At 40.7% G+C, this 18,776-nt stretch overlaps 1 protein-coding gene across 1 annotated transcript in view; it reads right to left on the reverse strand.

The window, feature by feature from the left end:
* Positions 1-18,776, reverse strand: part of BPGM (bisphosphoglycerate mutase) — a 40,252-nt gene that overhangs the window by 16,276 nt on the left and 5,200 nt on the right. The window contains exon 2 of the mRNA XM_007177136.3: positions 10,614-11,275. Coding sequence (XP_007177198.1) covers positions 10,614-11,214 — 601 coding nt within the window. The 5' untranslated portion in view covers positions 11,215-11,275. The remainder of the gene's footprint in view (positions 1-10,613; positions 11,276-18,776) is intronic.

Raw genomic sequence — 18,776 nt, forward strand, 5'->3', positions numbered from 1 at the left:
AGTAAATGAATAACTCTACTATACTCAAAGATCTTAAGGCACTTGGAGACTTCAGGGTAGACCAATTTCTTAATTAGCTATGTGACTGGGTCATCATTCTTCCTACTTCAAAGTTACCATAAAGTATTTTTATGATAGGACAGTATGCTGTCATTGATGCTATCAGTTACCACACTCCTCCCCAGCAGAAGATAAGATGCTTGAAGGCTGTCAAGCATTTTAAGGACAATATGGGGAAAAATTGCCCACTTCCTTGAAAGATCCTGTTTATATGGGAGAATCTTACATAAACATATCTAGAAAACATGACTAGGAATCAGATCAGTCTACAACCACATGCATTTTTACTTTTGTGATCAATGCAAAGAATTTAGCAACTTTCATATTTATAGGGAATATGCAATCTGGTCACACCCATTTCAAAGATTCATTCTTAATACAGATGAAAGCTAACTTCCTTATAACATGACCATATAATCCTCCAAGCTGGGCACTTTTGAAAGTGAAAGGAGATGCTGTTAATAATTGCAGTGGGATAACAGGTATTAACCAGAAAATAGGGGGGTGTGTAGTCATATAAATTCACTGTAAAAATAAATTGGCAATTAAGATGTTACACTTTATGACTTTTTTAACACAATAAACACATACACACAAATAAATTAGCCAGTAATCTTTCCTATAAAACAAAAATCTATATTTTCCCCTTAAAGTAAGGGAGATTCACTTAATATTTGGAGTCTTGGAAAGTCAGTATCCAAATTCAACAGGATGTTTTCTTTTAGGTTGAGAATTTGTCAAGTACCACAGGAAGCCTTCATACATGAACTCTTGAAAGTTAGACATGCGAGCAGAAGCAAGAAGAACTAAAATCTTCCAGCCTGTGGAACATAAACCACATTCACAGAGAGATAGACAAGACGAAAAGGCAGAGGGCTATGTTCCAGATGAAGGAACAATATAAAACCCCAGAGAAACAACTAAATGAAATGGAGATAAGCAACCTTCCAGAAAAAGAATTCAGAATAATGATAGTGAGGATGATCCAGAACCTCGGAAAAAGAATGGAGGCAAAGATTGAGAAGATGAAAGAAATGTTTAACAAGGATCTAGAAGAATTAAAGAACAAACAAACAGAGGTGAACAATACAATAACTGAAATGAAAAATACACTAGAAGGAATCAACAGCAGAATAACTGAGGCAGAAGAACGGATAAGTGACCTGGAAGACAGAACAGTGGAATTCACTGCTGTGGAACAGAATAAAGAAAAAAGAATGAAAAGAAATGAAGACAGCCTAAGAGACCTCTGGGAAAACATTAAACGCAACAACATTCGCATTATATGGGTCCCAGAAGGAGAAGAGAGAGAGAAAGGACCCGAGAAAATATTTGAAGAGATTATAGTCAAAAACTTCCCTAACGTGGGAAAGGAAATAGCAACCTAAGTCGAGGAAGTGCAGAGAGTCCCATACATGATAAACCCAAGGAGAAACACGCCGAGACACACAGTAATCAAATTGGCAAAAATTAAAGACAAAGAAAAATTATTGAAAGCAGCAAGGGAAAAACGACAAATAACATACAAGGGAACTCCCATAAGGTTAACAGCTGATTTCTCAGCAGAAACTCAACAAGCCAGAAGGGAGTGGCATGATATACTTAAAGTAATGAAAGGGAAGAACCTACAACCAAGATTACTCTACCCTGCAAGGATCTCATTCAGATTCGATGGAGAAATCAAAAGCTTTACAGACAAGCAAAAGCTAAGAGAATTTGGCACCACCAAACCAGCTCTACAACAAATGCTAAAGGAACTTCTCTAAGTGGGAAACACAAGAGAAGAAAACGATCTACAAAAACAAACTCAAAACAATTAAGAAAATGCTCATAGGAACATACATATTGATAATTACCTTAAACGTGAATGGATTAAATGCTCCAACCAAAAGACACAGGCTTGCTGAATGGATGCAAAAACAAGACCCATATATATGCTGTCTACAAGAGACCCACTTCAGACCTAGGGACACATACAGACTGAAAGTGAGGGGATGGAAAAAGATATTCCATGCAAATGGAAATCAAAAGAAAGCTGGAGTAGCAATACTCATATCAGATAAAATAGACTTTAAAATAAAGAATGTTACAAGAGACAAGGAAGGACACTATATAATGATCAAGGGATCAATCCAAGAAGAAGATATAACAATTATAAATATGTATGCACCCAATATAGGAGCATCTCAATACATAAGGAAACTGCTAACAGCTATAAAAGAGGAAATCAACAGTAACACAATAATAGTGGGGGACTTTAACACCTCACTTACACCAATGGACAGATCATCCAAAATGAAAATAAATAAGGAAACAGACGCTTTAAATGACACAATAGGCCAGATAGATTTAATTGATATTTATAGGACATTCCATCCAAAAACAGCAGATTACACTTTCTTCTCAAGTGTGCACCGAACATTCGTCAGGATAGATCACATCTTGGGTCACAAATCAAGCCCCAGTAAATTTAAGAAAACTGAAATCATATCAAGCATCTTTTCTGACCACAATGCTATGAGATTAGAAATCAATTACAGGGAAAAAAAAACGGAAAATACACAAACACATGGAGGCTAAACAATACATCACTAAATAACCAAGAGATCACTGAAGAAATCAAAGAGGAAATCAAAAAATACCTAGAGACAAATGACAATGAAAACATGACGATCCAAAACCTATGGGATGCAGCAAAAGCAGTTCTAAGAGGGCAGTTTATAGCTATACAAGCCTACCTCAAGAAACAAGAAAAATCTCAAATAAACAATCTAACCTTACACCTAAAGGAACTAGAGAAAGAAGAACAAACAAAACCCAAAGTTAGCAGAAGGAAAGAAATCATAAAGATCAGAACAGAAATAAATGAAATAGAACAAAGAAAACAATAGCAAAGACCAATAAAACTAAAAGCTGGTTCTTTGAGAAGATAAACAAAATTGATAAACCATTAGCCAGACTCATCAAGAAAAAGAGGGAGAGGACTCAAATCAATAAAATTAGAAATAAAAAAGGAGAAGTTACAACAGACACTGCAAAAATACAAAGCATCCTAGGAGACTACTACTAGCAACTCTATGCCAATAAAATGGACAACCTGGAAGAAATGGACAAATTCTTAGAAAGGTATAACCTTCCAAGACTGAACCAGGAAGAAATAGAAAACATGAACAGACCAATAACAAGTAATGAAACTGAAACTGTGATTAAAAATCTTCCAACAAACAAAAGTCCAGGGCCAGATGGCTTCACAAGTGAATTCTATCAAACATTTAGAGAAGAGCTAACACCCATCCTTCTCAAACTCTTCCAAAAAATTGCAGAGGAAGGAACACTCCCAAACTCATTCTAAGAGGCCACCATCACCCTGATACCAAAACCAGATAAAGATATTACAAAAAAAGAAAATTACAGACCAATATCACTGATGAATATAGATGCAAAAATCCTCAACAAAATACTAGCAAACAGAATCCAACAACACAATAAAAGGATCGTACACCGTGATCAAGTGGGATTTATCCCAGAGATGCAAGGATTCTTCAATATATGCAAATCAATCAATGTGATACACCACATTAACAAATTGAAGAATAAAAACCATATGATCATCTCAATAGATGCAGAGAAAGCTTTTGACAAAATTCAACACCCATTTATGATAAAAATTCTCCAGAAAGTGGGCATAGAGGGAACCTACTTCAACATAATAAAGGCCATATACGACAAACCCACAGCAAACATCAAAGCATTTCCTCTAAGATCAGGAACAAGAGAAGGATGTCCACTCTCACCACTATTATTCAACATAGTTTTGGAAGTCCTAGCCACGGCAATCAGAGAAGAAAAAGAAATGAAAGGAATACAAATTGGAAAAGAAGAAATAAAACTGTCACTCTTTGCAGATGACAAGATACTATACATAGAGAATCCTAAAGATGCCACCAGAAAACTACTAGAGCTCATCAGTGAATTTGGTAAAGTTGCAGGATACAAAATTAATGCACAGAAATCTCTTGCATTCCTATACACTAATGATGAAAAATCTGAAAGAGAAATTAAGGAAACACTCCCATTTACCACTGCAACAAAAAGAATAAAATACCTAGGAATAAACCTACCTAGGGAGACAAAAGACCTGTATGCCGAAAACTATAAGACACTGATGAAAGAAATTAAAGATGATACCAACAGATGGAGAGATATACCATGTTCTTGGATTGGAAGAATCAATATTGTGAAAATGACTATAGTACCCAAAGCAATCTACAGATTCAATGCAATCACTATCAAATTACCAATGGCATTTTTTACAGAACTAGAACAAAAAGTCTTAAAATTTGTATGGGGACTCAAAAGACCCCGAATAGCCAAAGCAGTCTTGAGTGAAAAAAACGGAGCTGGAGGAATCAGACTCCCTGACTTCAGACTATACTACAAAGCTACAGTCATCAAGACAATATGGTACTGGCACAAAAACAGAAATATAGGTCAATGGAACAGGATAGAAAGCCCAGAGATAAACCCACACACCTATGGTCAACTAATCTATGACAAAGGAGGCAAGGATATACAATGGAGAAAAGACAGTCTCTTCAGTAAGTGGTGCTGGGAAAACTGGACAGCTACATATAAAAGAATGAAATTAGAACACTCCTTAACACCACACACAAAAATAAACTCAAAATGGATTAGAGACCTAAATGTAAGACCGGACACTATAAAACTCTTAGAGGAAAACATAGGAAGAACACTCTTTGACATAAATCACAGCAAGAGATTTTTCGATCCACCTCCTAGAGTAATGGAAATAAAAACAAAAATAAACAAAAGGGACCTAATGAAATTTCAAAGCTTTTGCACAGCTAAGGAAACCATAAACAAGACGAAAAGACAACCCTCAGAATGGGAAAAAATATTTGCAAATGAATCAACGGACAAAGGATTAATCTCCAAAATCTATAAACAGCTCATGCAGCTCAATATTAAAAAAACAAACAACCCAATCCAAAAATGGGCAGAAGACCTAAATAGATATTTCTCCAAAGAAGACATACAGATGGCCAAGAAGCACATGAAAAGATGCTCAACATCACTAATTATTAGAGAAATGCAAATCAAAACTACAATGAGATATCATCTCACACCAGTTAGAATGGGTGTCATCAGAAAATCTACAAACAACAAATGCTGGAGAGGGTGTGGAGAAAAGGTACCCTCCTGTACTGTTGGTGGGAATGTAAATTGATACAGCCACTATGGAGAACAGTATGGAGGTTCCTTAAAGAACTAAAAATAGAATTACCATATGACCCAGTAATCCCACTACTGGGCATATACCCAGAGAAAACTATAAATCAAAAAGACACATGCACCCTAATGTTCACTGCAGCACTATTTACAATAGCCAGGTCATGGAAGCAACCTAAATGCCCATCGATAGACGAATGGATAAAGAAGATGTGGTACATATATACAATGGAATATTACTCAGCCATTAAAAGGAACGAAATTGGATCATTTGTTGAGCCGTGGATGGATCTAGAGACTGTCATACAGAGTGAAGTAAGTCAGAAGGAGAGAAACAAATATTGTATATTAACACATATATGTGGAACCTAGAAAAATGGTACAGATGAACCGGTTTGCAGGGCAGAAATAGAGACACAGATGTAGAGAACAAACGTACGGACACCAAGGGGGGAAAGCGGTGGGGGGTGGCGGTGGTGGTGTGCTGAATTGGGAGATTGGGATTGACATGTATATACTGATGTGTGTAAAATGGATGACTAATAAGAAAAAAAAAAAATAAACATTAAAAAAAGAAAAAGTTAGACATGCAAGAGAAGAGGACAGATGTTAGTATTCTTATTACAGTGAGCATATACATCTACAATAAATTTTAAAAGGGCTGAAATCTCACTAAATTAACAGAAATGATGGGAGAAATAACATACACTATTTCTTCTGATCTTTGGGAAAGTGACTTATGCTTAATTCTTAGAGCTGTGACATAGAATAGTTGGATCTTATTTTTCAGTACACACTGCAAGAGAATTCTATTAGTGGAGATTGGCCTTTAGAGGACCCCTAAAACAAAAGATGACAACTAATGTATGATGTGATCCTAAAATCTAGTCCAGTCCATTTCAGGCACATGAAGTAATTCTTCCATGTGAGGCATGGAAGTTACTACAGGGAATCTTAGCAACATCAAAGAATTTGATGAATCTTAACAACAGTACCACCAGGGGGTACTATAGGCCAAAAGGGAACAAAGTTGTTCTCCTCCCCAGGATGGCTGAGCTGAGACTACAAACCACTCTTATGTCTTCCTATGGACAAACCGCAATCCTCACTCCACTTCATTTGCTTCCCCAGCTACTGGCTTGTGCCTAGTGGTATATTCTGGCTTTTCTGCCAATTTTTTTTTCCTGAATGTCTGCCATCCTCCCTGGCCACCAGCCCTACCATTTCTATTCCCTGTCTCCCTCCCATTCACTTCCCTTCTCCTCTCCTTCAGGCATCTGCCAGCCTCACACCTTTCTCTACACATACTTCCTACTCTTCATACAATTTACCTCTTCCAGTATGAACACCACTGTTTTAAATCAATTATCCCCCAAATAAAAACATTTTCTATATAGCCTATTTATAGTGATAGGGATAGGAGTTATAATTTAAGGTTGCTTCTATTTCATTAATCTCTGAAAGTTAATTTAGTTCTGTACATCCAAATTAAAAAAAAAAAAAAAAAGACCTTCAGAAGAAAAGTTAAATGAAGCCTGAGGACAAATGCCTGCTTATTTCTCAGTAATCCCTGTAAATACATTTCTGCCCCAGTGGTCAAAGCTGTGTTTTAATTCTTTTCTTTATTCTATACTCCACATCCATGCATATCTCCTTTGTTATCTGTCACTTCCACGTATTTGCCCTAAATTATTGCTTTCTAGGCCAATGTCAAATCCTTTCATCTTTAAATCTCATTGGTTAAATTATTTTGCAGCTTTAATGAGATAATTCACATACCATACAATTCACCCACTTAATGTATACAATGGCTTTTAGCATATTCAGAGTTGTACAACCATCACCACAATCAACTTTAGAACATTTTCGCCACCCCAATGAGAAACCCTGCACATATTAGCAGTCACTCTTCAATCCACCCTCTTCCCCTCCACACCAGTCCTAGGAAACAAATCATCTATTTTCTGTCTATATAGATGTGCCTATTCTGGAGATTTTATACAAATATAATCCTACAATACGTGATCCTTTGTGACTGGCTTCTTTCTTTCTTTCTTCTTTTTAAACAGGGCAGACTTTTTTTTTTCTTTATTTAATAAATTTATTTACTTATTTATTTATTTTTGGTTGCATTGCGTCCTCGTTGCTGTGCGCGGGGCTTTCTCTAGTTGCGGCGAGCGGGGGCTACTCTTCGTTACAGTGTGCGGGCTTCTCATTGTGGTGGCTTCTCTTGTTGTGGAGCATGGGCTCTAGGTGTGCGGGCTTCAGTAGTTGTGGCTCGTGGGCTCTAGAGCGCAGGCTCAGCAGTTGTGGCGCACAGGCTTAAGTGCTCCACAGCATGTGGGATCTTCCCTGACCAGGGAGCGAACCCGTGTCCCCTGCATTGGCAGGCAGATTCTTAACCACTGCGCTACCAGAGAAGTCCTGGCTTCTTTCACGTAATCATGATTTCAAGATTCATCCATGTTATAGCATGTGTCAGTACTTCATTTTTTTTAAATGCAGAATAATATTTAATTGTATGGACATACCGCATTTAACTTATCTAATCACTTGTTGATGGGCATTTGGGTTGCTTCCACATTGTGGCTATTATGAGTAATACCGCTTTGAAGGTTTGTGTACAAGTTTTTGTGTGGACATATGTTTTCACTTCTCTTAGGTATTGTTATGAGTTGAACTGCATTCCCCCCAAAAAGATATACTGAAGTTAACCTCCAGTACCTCAGAACGTGACCTTTCTTGGAAATAGGTCTTTAGAGAGGTCATCAAGTTAAAAGGTCATTGGGGTAGGCCCTAGTCCAATATTATTGGTGTCCTTATAAATGGGAAAATTTGGACAAGAAGAAGAGACACACAGGGAGAACACCAAGTGAAGATGGAGGGTTGCACTGATGCATCTACAAACCAAGGAACATTACAGATTTCTGGACTTCCCTCGCAGTCCAGTGGTTAAGCACGGTCCAGTGGTTCTACTGCAGGGGGCACAGGTTCGATCGCCAGTCAGGGAACTAAGATCCCACATGCTGCACAGTGCGGCCAAAAAAAAAAAAACATTTCTAGCAAACACCAGAAACTACAAGAGGCAAGAAAGGATTCTCTCCTAGAGTCATTAGAGAGAGCAGGACCCTGCCAATACTTTGATTTAGGACTTCCAGCTCCCAGAACTGTGAGACAATTATTATCTGTTTTTCTAAGCCACCCAGTTTTGGGTACTTTGTTACAGTAGCACTAGGAAATGAATACAGGTATGTACCTAGGAGTGGACCTGCTGGCTCATATGGTACCTCTATGTGTCACCATCAAGAAGCTGCCAGATTGTTTTCCCAAGCAGCTATACCATTTGGTTGTTTTTCAATAAACTATTAATGGTTTCAAAACCTCCCTCAAATATAGACAGTCAGCTTTTCTATGTGTTACCTTGCCCTCGACAGGTAATCTTCCCTGCATCCCTACAATGGTGGCAGTCTTCTTCACCACCATTTGTTAAACCTTCCTATTTCTTTCAAAAATAACAGTAACAAATGGTTAAGTTACCAACACACTAATGGAAGGGGGTATCTAGAATATGCTATGGTCGGGGCTGCAGAATAACCTTAGTGCTCTAAACCTGAAGATGGGTAAATGGTGCTAACCAGCAGGAAACTGTCTTTAAAAGGAGGATTTCCTAGCTGAGATGGGGAAGAAAAGAGGATCCTGAAGGAGATGATGGCCTTTTCTTAAGGGAAGGGAATCTGGCCACAAAGAGATCTAAGTCCCATCTCTGGAAAAAAGGAATTGGCATGGAGAGAGAGAATACATCTTCTGGCAGAAACTTTGAAATTCTGAATTTCAGTTTGTTGTTGTCCTAAGAGGAGCTTCAACTCTTCTTCAAACAATAAAGTACTATAATAAATCCCGTAATGATGAAGTTATATATAGATATTTAATCAAATACATGACTATTCTGAACAAGGAAGAATAATACCCTTTATATAGTTGAGTAAATAAGATATATACACATACACAAACAGATCAAGTGCCATGTCTGGCCAATGATGTTTTAAATAGCCAATAAAGCCTGTTAGATTTTAGATCTCTGCACAATGAATGGAGGTCAGGTATGTGAGTAATGACTTGGCTCTTGGCCATGTTATAAAAATTAGGGGGGAAAAAACACATGCTAAAAGGTTTACATTAAAATCTTATAAAGAGCAGTTCATTTTGTTAACAATAACCTATTTTCACTTATTTCATGTGCAAGGTCAACTTTTTCATTTTTCACAGCCTCGTATAGAACAGTAAAGCAGGATGAAGAGGGAATGTTGGAGAAATGCATTCTAATGCCAGTGAGCTGACTGCTGACAGTGACGATAGACAGGAAAGCACCAGACAGAGCAGATCACTCAAAATGCACAACCGTCCGCGATTATTTAGTGAAGGGAGAAAGTGGAGGGAGAAACCCCCTGAAGGTGTCACTGTGCAATCACTGGTGCCCAAAACTGGTGAGCTCAAGTCCTCAGAGGAGTTCATTTAGTTCATGTCACTTAAGAGGAAGGTAACAACACAGTGCTTTCTAGAACATAACATCAAGGAGTTAAAATAAAATTAAGGCTACTAATTATCTCCAATAAGCCATCCTTTTATTTTCCTTCTCCTGAACTTTCTCCCAGTCGATGACTAAGCCTGGTCTGGAAAGAGAAGACTGGAACAAAACAATTATTCAGGAAACCTAGGCCTGAAAACACAGCAATGATTGTTTAAAGTTGGAAGAACGGGAGCAAAACTGAAGTCTATATGATTTTACTTATCTTGAAAGACTCAAAAGAAAAAAAAATTTACCTTGCATACCATTTCTACAAAAATTTCTTCCCTCCCTAGCCTCCTCTTACCTTGTTACAACAAAAGCCACAGAATCTTTTAGATCAGTGGTTCTCAAGCACTTGGAGAAGCCCCAGCATCAGTATCAGCAGCACCTGAAAATTCCTTAGAAATGCAAATTACTGGGCCACACCCCAGGCCTACAGACTGAGAAACTACAAGGGTGCGGCCAGAAACCAGTGGTGGTCCCAGCGCTCCCTCCCTCCAGGTGATTCTGATGCTTGCTGACGTTAGAGAATCACTGCTTCAGATAACACGAATGTAAAAGGCCCAGGATTTTTTGACTGACAGAACAAAAGGTTCCTGAAAAGACTGAAAGGACAAAAGGTAATAGGGAAGGAAAGTCTATTACGGAAACTGTGCATTATTAGCTTAGAAACCAGTTCCTTTCTAGATTAAGGCCCAGTAGCAACCTTCAGTAAGTAGTAGCATAAAGATGGTACCTTCCAGATGTTTCAGGAGTGCCCGGCTGCTATTTCCATGAGCAGATATCAGAATGGTTTTACCACTTAATACTTCAGGAGCAATCCTTTCATTCCAATAAGGAAGGAGTCTCTCCAGAACATCCTTTAAGCTCTCGGATCGTGGCAGCTGATCCAAAGGAATGTCGCACACTTTATATCTCCGGTCGTTGTAGATCTCGTGGTAGTAAGGATGGGACTCCTCTATGGGCGGTGGGGTCACACTGTAGCTCCTTCTCCACAGCCTCACTTGCTCCTCGCCGTGATTCAAAGCCATTTGCTCCCTGTTGAGACCGATCAAGGCTCCATAGTGACGCTCATTGAGACGCCAGGAGCTTTCCACGGGAACCCACTCCTGCCCCAGCTCTTCCAGGATCAGCCAGGCTGTGTGGATGGATCGGTTCAGGACGGATGTGAACACAAGATCAAACTCAAAGTTTAGCGCTTTGAGTTGCTTCCCACAGTTCCGAGCTTCTTCCATTCCTTCACTGTTAAGTTTCTGATCCACCCAGCTACAAAAACGGTTCTCTTTATTCCAAGCACCCTCTCCATGTCTTAACATAATCAGTTTGTACTTGGACATACTGATGGCTGAGCTTCTCTAGTGCTTTCCAATGGGCCAGTGTTCAGTGACGGCAATACATCTAGAAAGAGAAGAAACAAAAAGTATAAGTTATATTCTTCATTCAACTAACTACCTGGGGGTGGAAGCACAACTTTTCAACAGCCAGTTTCTAAAACACACTGGAATGGTTCCTTGAACAGTTTTGACATCAGACATCCGGCAACTCATACATACTATGTATGTCACATACAGGCAGAGTCCACAGATAATTAATTACAGGGAACCTAGTTAGTTGACAAATTTTCTGATGGCTGGGTAGTAAGTTAATTGTATGGCATAAAACAACAGAACACTTCATTCTATTGGCATGCTACATTTCCACCAGATAAAAAGGCAGTTTCTGCTTACAGAAGACAGGATTTAATAGAATGAGTTGTAGGTGTCTAAAAGGATGACTTGTAGTTGGGAACTCCCAGGTCTGAGAAGCTGACTCGAGATTGAAGGCACCCTTCTCATTTTGTTTTCCCTCTGGTGGAGAAATAATTTACCATTCTCATCTTATTATTGAAGTCATTAAACATGTTAATTCAATAAACCACCACATTCATCTGGTATGTAAATCATTGATTGGTGGCAACTAGTTCTTCAATGCCACAGGCTACACCACATACAAGAAAATCTAAGGTTCAACATTTAAACATTAAAATGATTTAAATCAACATTATCACCCAATATGGTACTCACCTAAATAATCTTTCACCTGCCTCAAGATAGAGTTTTTGGCAGGAATAAATCGGATGCAAAACAAGCTATCAAGTTAAGCAGCTGAGAGATGCTGCCTGTAGAAACAGATTACCGGGAGCAGGTCTGTAGGAGTGAGAGGAAGCACACTGATAAGGAGGCCTCCCTCTCCTTCTCCCAACCCTTCAGCTGTCCTACACATGCCAGCCACATCTCAGCAGGCGAAGACTCTAAAGTGGAACAGGCAACCCTAAAGTGTTTCTGAACTTCCTATGTGAAGCTGCCGGCCCAAAGATCTGCTGGGCCCACTCTGTCCCCTGGAGAATCTTCGGGCTGGCTGCATCAGCCTGCCTCGCTCTCCTTGCAGTGGACAGATCTACACTGACAAACGCTGCTCAGTTTACTTGCCCAGCACTTTCCACCACCAGCCCAGCATTTTCCACACTGGAGAGTAGAGATTATATGAACTTCAGGGCCTGGTCTTCTGCCATTCTTGGCAACTTCTATTAACTGGAGATTTTCTGTCCCACTTAAACTGTGATTCACCCACAGTTATATAACAATCAATGACAAAGTTAATTGGAATCTAGATCTAATTTCTTCCTTTCTTTAGTAATTCCTAGAGATTCTCAAGGGGGAAAATGTCTTTAAAACAAAGCTTCCAATTTCAGTGGAGGGCCAACAGAGGACCCAAGGGAGGAAGCAGATTGAGGTGATTTGCAAGTGGTTGAAAGGCTACAATGGCTAGGTTTATGACTTCCCTTTCTCATCAGGCATCAATAAAATTTGATGCTTTATTTAGTGCATGTGGAGTGGGGAAGCATCAGGTCACTGGAAGAACCTGGGCTAAGGACTCAGTGAAGGTACCTTGCAGAGCTAAGACTTTCCAGAGGGAAAGCAATGTCTCTATTCTCAGCCCAGATGGGCATCGGGTGGCAGAAGAACAGAGAATGGGATGAAAGACAACTGGGCAGTGTTTGGCTAGGTGATTACCAGTGCCTGGAAGAGGAATAATCATGAAACTAATGAAGCTCAAGCTTTAGGGCCCCTCACTTGAACAAACTCCTTCTAAGGCACTGGGAGAGACCAAATAATGAATTCACATGGATGAGAATGTGTGTGTGTGTGTGTGTGTGTGTGTGTGTGTGTGTGTGTGTGTAATCAGCAAAAGAAAGACACTTTTTTTTTTTTTTTTTTTTTAAAACCAGATTTTATATTTTATTCAAATCACATTTATTTTAAATTTATTTATTTATTTATTTATTTATGGCTGTGTTGGGTCTTTGTTTCTGTGCGAGGGCTTTCTCCAGTTGCGGCAAGCGGGGCCACTCTTCATCGCGGTGCGCGGGCTTCTCACTATCGCGGCCTCTCTCGCTGCGGAGCACAAGCTCCAGAGGCGCAGGCTCAGTAATTGTGGCTCACGGGCCTAGTTGCTCCGCGGCATGTGGGATCTTCCCAGACCAGGGCTCGAACCCGTGTCCCCTGCATTGGCAGGCAGATTCTCAACCACTGCGCCACCAGGGAAGCCCAAGAAAGACACTTTTGTATTGCTTTTTTTTTTTAAAGGGCCCACCCCAATCCACTAAGTACTAGAAGTTTCAGGCCCATCAAAAACTGGATCCACGCCCACGCAACATTTACTGTTTTGTTTTTGGTGGTGGTTGAGGAGGGGGATGGAGAAAAGAGAAGCTATCAATTGTTCTCTACCTCAGCCCTTACTGTGTCTTGTCAAACAAGAAGCTCCTTAGGCTGATGAAGCTACTTTCCCTTCAAATGAAGAAGGTGTGATGGACAAATATTATAGGCAGAGGCACTTCTCCATCATCTTTTGATTACAAACTATATGGAGGGAACCAAAAAAAATGTAGCAATAATATCATGAACACTGAGGCAACTATCACCAAGCTCTGCAGTATTTTAATCTGCTCTATTTGCTTACTTTAAAAAATAAAACAATTTCTGTTTCTTCCCCTCAAAATATATATATTGGAGCAGAGAAACAGTGCTACAGCCACAAGGACTCTACAAATACACACCTGCGCCTTACTCCGGTGTACAGAGGACGAATACAGGATAAGGTACCAAACTGGAGCATCTACCTCAGGTCAACAGAAAGTCCCTTCCCTCTCTCCTCCTTGCTATCAACTGATCTTTGCCATTTAATTAACTACTGAATATTCACAAAGGAGCTGTTGAGGTTTACAGTTTGCATTCTTTACGATTTAATCATTGTGGGAGCCGGTATGTCAAGTGTCAACAAACACAACACTGTAGTCAGTTTCATTTAAAGTTTCAGGCAGATCTGTGAGGAGCAGTGCTGCGGGGCTGCAAGGTGGTAGGAAAAGTGCTGAACTGCAGGGAACACACGCGCTTCTCTGATGGACGCAACTCGTGTGCCTGGACAAAGCATTTGTATAATCTGGTCTCGCTGAGCTAAGGGTACCATTCTAGAACTTTTCTGGAGAACAAGGAGAAGCTGGGGCTGCTGAAAACAAAGACTGGAGAGAACGCAAGACTCAGACCAGAGAGAACCTGTGGATTCTGTTTTGTTTTTAGGGTAAATGTCTTTTTTTTTAATGTGATCATTTCAGCTCTTAGAAGAGCTCAAATGAAAAATGAAGGGAGTAGCTGCTATGTAGCTCCAGCCCATTTCTCTGTGAGACTGAGGAACTGGGGTCCTCAATCTTCCAATTCTCAAAAGAACTGGAAATGTGAATTTTATGTGATATCCGATACAAATACTAGCAACTAATTTGAATACATTTTAAAAATGTGAGCTAAACAAGACATTTCTGACGGTAGATTGAGTCTGCTAGTGTATGACTGTGACTTAAAGAGAAACCTCCTCCAGGCCACAGGTGAATGAGAACCACCCCCCCCCCCAGCCCCACTGTCCTGCCCCCTGGAGCTGGTCAGACCCCAAGCCTCCAGGCTCTAACCCCAGCCTACCCCTGTGGTTGTCCAGCGCACTCTTTCAAAGGACAGACCCTCTAATCCCCACATGTGCCAGGCTTCCTTGTCCCTGACCCTCTCTTCACCAAAACTTCGCCAGTGCCCTGCAGAGTCCCAGCTCTGTAATCAAACTCCTACTCAACTTTGGACTCTTCTGGAATGTTTCCTGTAGCTCTCAACTTTAACCAAGCTGAAAATGAACTGAACACCAAACTATTCCCAGGTGTCTGCTTCTCTCTTCAGCAGGGGTGTTGGTGCCTCGTATCCTGGGGCAGGGGCTGCTGACGAGCAGGGTCCCGCTCCTGACCTCTCAATAGTACTTCCTGTCCAAATGCCTCCATCCCCACCATCTTTTGGGCAGGTGGGGGGAGCTTTGATTCTGAGCCTTGCAATAGTCAGCTGTAGCTCTCTTGCCCTCATGTATTAGCTACAAACTTCCTGAAAACTGAGTACCCTATTTAAAACCCTCAAATTACTTCCTGTTGATCTTAGGACAAAGCTCAAAATCCTTAATGTGACTTGCAAGGCTTTGGTTTTCTTTTATTTCCTTGAACATGCCATGTTCTTTCTGGCCTCAGGACCTCTGCACACACTGTCTCCTACACAGAACCCTCACCCAACACCCGCTCCCCTCCACCGCCGCTTCAGTCCCTCCCTGCTTTGGGGACCTGCTAGTTATCCTTTCGATCAGCTGTGTCCAATCAAAATGTAATGCAAGCCACATATAATTGGCTTTTTTAAATTGGTAATTTTAAATTTTCTAAAAGCCGTACTAAGCAGCAAAAATAGGTGAAATTCTAATAATACATTTTATTTAACCCTTTAGGTTCAAAAGGTTATCATTCTAACATATGATCCATACAAAATTCTCAATGAGGTATTTTACTTTCTTTTTTTCTTAGTAAGTCTTTGAAACCTGATGTGTATTTTATACTTAAAGCACATCTCAATTTGGACTAACCACCTTTCAAGGGCTCCACAGCCACACATGACCAGTGGCTACTGTATTGACTGGTGTAGCTTTAGCGCTTAGCTTAAATGTTATTTCCTCTAGGCTAGTCGTCCTCAAACTTTAATGTGCATCAGAATCGCCAAGAGAACTGGTTCAAACAGGCTGCTGGGCCCCACTTCCAGAGCCTGAATGAGGAGGTCTGGGGTGGGCCTGAGAAGCTGTATTTCTAGCAAGCTTCCAGGTGATGCTGAGGCTGCTGGTCTGAGGACAATGCTTTTAGAGCCTCTGCAGACTTCTCTGCGCTTCTTTCCCACCCACCGGGAAGCGGTGAGGTGCCTCCACAGCCCCCTGCTTGAGGACACTGGGTGCCGTTGTGATGGGTCACTTGTGACAGATCACTTGTTCCACGTCTGTGTGCCCTGTTAGACTGTAAGCTGCAACAAGGTTGGTCTGATTCACTGCCCCATCTCTAGAACCCAGCATGACACCTGACACATACTAGGTACTTAGTAGGTGTGCTGACTGAATCAAAGTTAGGCAAAAAGGATTAGCTTGTGCCAATAAGGCTAAGGCCTGACATTTTTAGGGGTAACTACCAAAGCAAAAACAGTCAGGCCCGAGACGTTAGGAGGCTTTAACTCAAGAATTCCAATGTATTTGATGGCAAAGGCAGAGCCAAGAATAATCATCCATTATATTTTTCTTTTGTTACAGTTTAGTATGTTCATGAACGGCCATAATAATCTCCACAGAGAAAAGAGAGACACTGATTGACTTGTCCAAAAACACACAGCCACTAAATGGAATTGGAGCTGCGATCCAGGTCTGTGCCTGACACCTGCCCTCTTTCTACCTCACCACAGAAGATCTGTGAGTCTGGGTGTGAGCATCTAGGCTCACTAGGCTTCCCTTCACAGGAGCATCTCCAATCACAGCTTGTCTCCCCAACCCAGGCAGACATTTCATGAAATGCGCACAAACAAGGTGAGTATAAAGGAGGGCTCGGCGTATGACTGCTCTTGAGAAGAACCTCAAATCACAAGGTCAAGTCAGGCAATAGTCACCCCCAACTTATAATAAGGTGCCATGCTAAGAATTAAAAACTATCCTTTTTAAAAATCAAGCTTTGTTTTTTTTTTGTGTTGCTTTTGGTAAAGCTCACCACGCTGGAGTTGGTTCTTAAAGGTCCTCATTTATCCGTTGGCAAGGGTTACTGGCACTTGAATTAAGCACTAATTTTAGTCAATGATTTACTTCATACTCCCAAAGGGCCACACGGGTCACTAAATTACCATACCCCAGGGTTCCTTCCTTTTTAAAGTATGGTGTGGCTCAAAGAAAAAAATTTACTAAACAAACATATCTTTTACATGACTCTGCATCTCATCTTCCTGCCGCTTCCTCTTGGCTGTTTTTCCCTTCCTTCTGGCCATTACTTTTTTAGTCCTCTGACACCTAACTGATACCTTGCCCACTCTACTGAAATGCTCTCTCAAAAGACTGCTGATTAGTTACTTCTTACTAAGTGAAGACCATCTTCACGCAGGACTCACACTGCTTTGACCCCTCTGAAGCTGACTACTTCTATCAAGGGAAGAAAAAATCTTCTAAGATTTTGGTGCTGCATTTCTCCCAGCTCTTCTATTGTTACGTCCTGGTGTTGAATCTATATTTTCTTTTTTTTTTTCCAATTTAATTTAATTTATTTATTTTTTATACAGCCGGGTTTTTTAAAAAATAATTAATTAATTTATTTATTTATTTATTTTTGGCTGCATTGGGTCTTCGTTGCTGCACACGGGCTTTTCTCTAGTTGGGGCGAGCGGGGGCTACTCTTTGTTGTGGTGCACCGGCTTCTCATTGCGATGGCTTCGCCTGTTGTGGAACATGGGCTCTAGGCGCACGGGCCTCAGTAGTTGTGGCTCACGGGCTCCAGGGCGCAGGCTCAGTAGTTGTGGTGCACGGGCCTAGGTTGCTCCGCGGCATGTGGGATCTTCCCAGACCAGGGCTCAAACCCATGTCTCCTGCATTGACAGGTGGATTCCCAACCACTGCACCATCAGGGAAGCCCCAGCAGGCTCTTATTAGTTGTCTATTTTATACATATTAGTGTATATATGTCAATCCCAATCTCCCAGTTCATCCCACCAACACCACCACCCCCCCGCCCAGCCCCACCACTTTCCCCACTTGGTGTCCATACGTTTGTTCTCTACATCTGTGTCTCTATTTCTGCCTTGCAAACCAGTTCATCTGTACCATTTTTCTAGATTCCACATATATGCGTTAATATACGATATTTTTTTCTCTTTCCTACTGAATCTGTATTTTCTGCCCGCCAGCAACAGTACTATGACAATGAAGACAGCATATGACACCATAGCCGCTACCTTTCTCAGAGTGCTCACTGTGTGCTTGGGACTATTTAAATCCTCAACCACCATTCTGCGGAGAAGTTACTATGATTACTCCAGTTTTACAGATGCAGAAACCTAAGAGGTGAGGTTAACTTGCCCAAGATGACAAAGATTGTACTGGCAGAACTGGATTTCAATCTCAGGCAGGCTGGACCCCAAAGCCTATACATATGCCTTGAACCACTCCGCTCCACCGCCATACTGTCACCCAAGGCTCTGTCCTCAGTCCTTGGAAACCCAACTTTTCTCACTACTTAAATTACGTTAAAATGGATGATTTATACATTGACATTCCCAAATACTCATCAGTCTACCATGTCTGGTCAATTAACTCATTCTTCAAACTGTTACAAACTCCATTTGAACATGGCATAATGCTAGGCCTGTGAGGAATATAGAATCCAACATGAATGATGTCTCCAAGCGACTAATGGGGGAAAGGATACATGTGTGTATCACTAAAGCAGAAAGTAAACCACAACATGAGAAACCAGTTCATGTATAAGGGAGATGGGAAA

The sequence above is a fragment of the Balaenoptera acutorostrata genome, chromosome 7 (genome assembly GCF_949987535.1).
Source record: "Balaenoptera acutorostrata chromosome 7, mBalAcu1.1, whole genome shotgun sequence".
Classification (NCBI taxonomy): Eukaryota; Metazoa; Chordata; class Mammalia; order Artiodactyla; family Balaenopteridae; genus Balaenoptera; species Balaenoptera acutorostrata.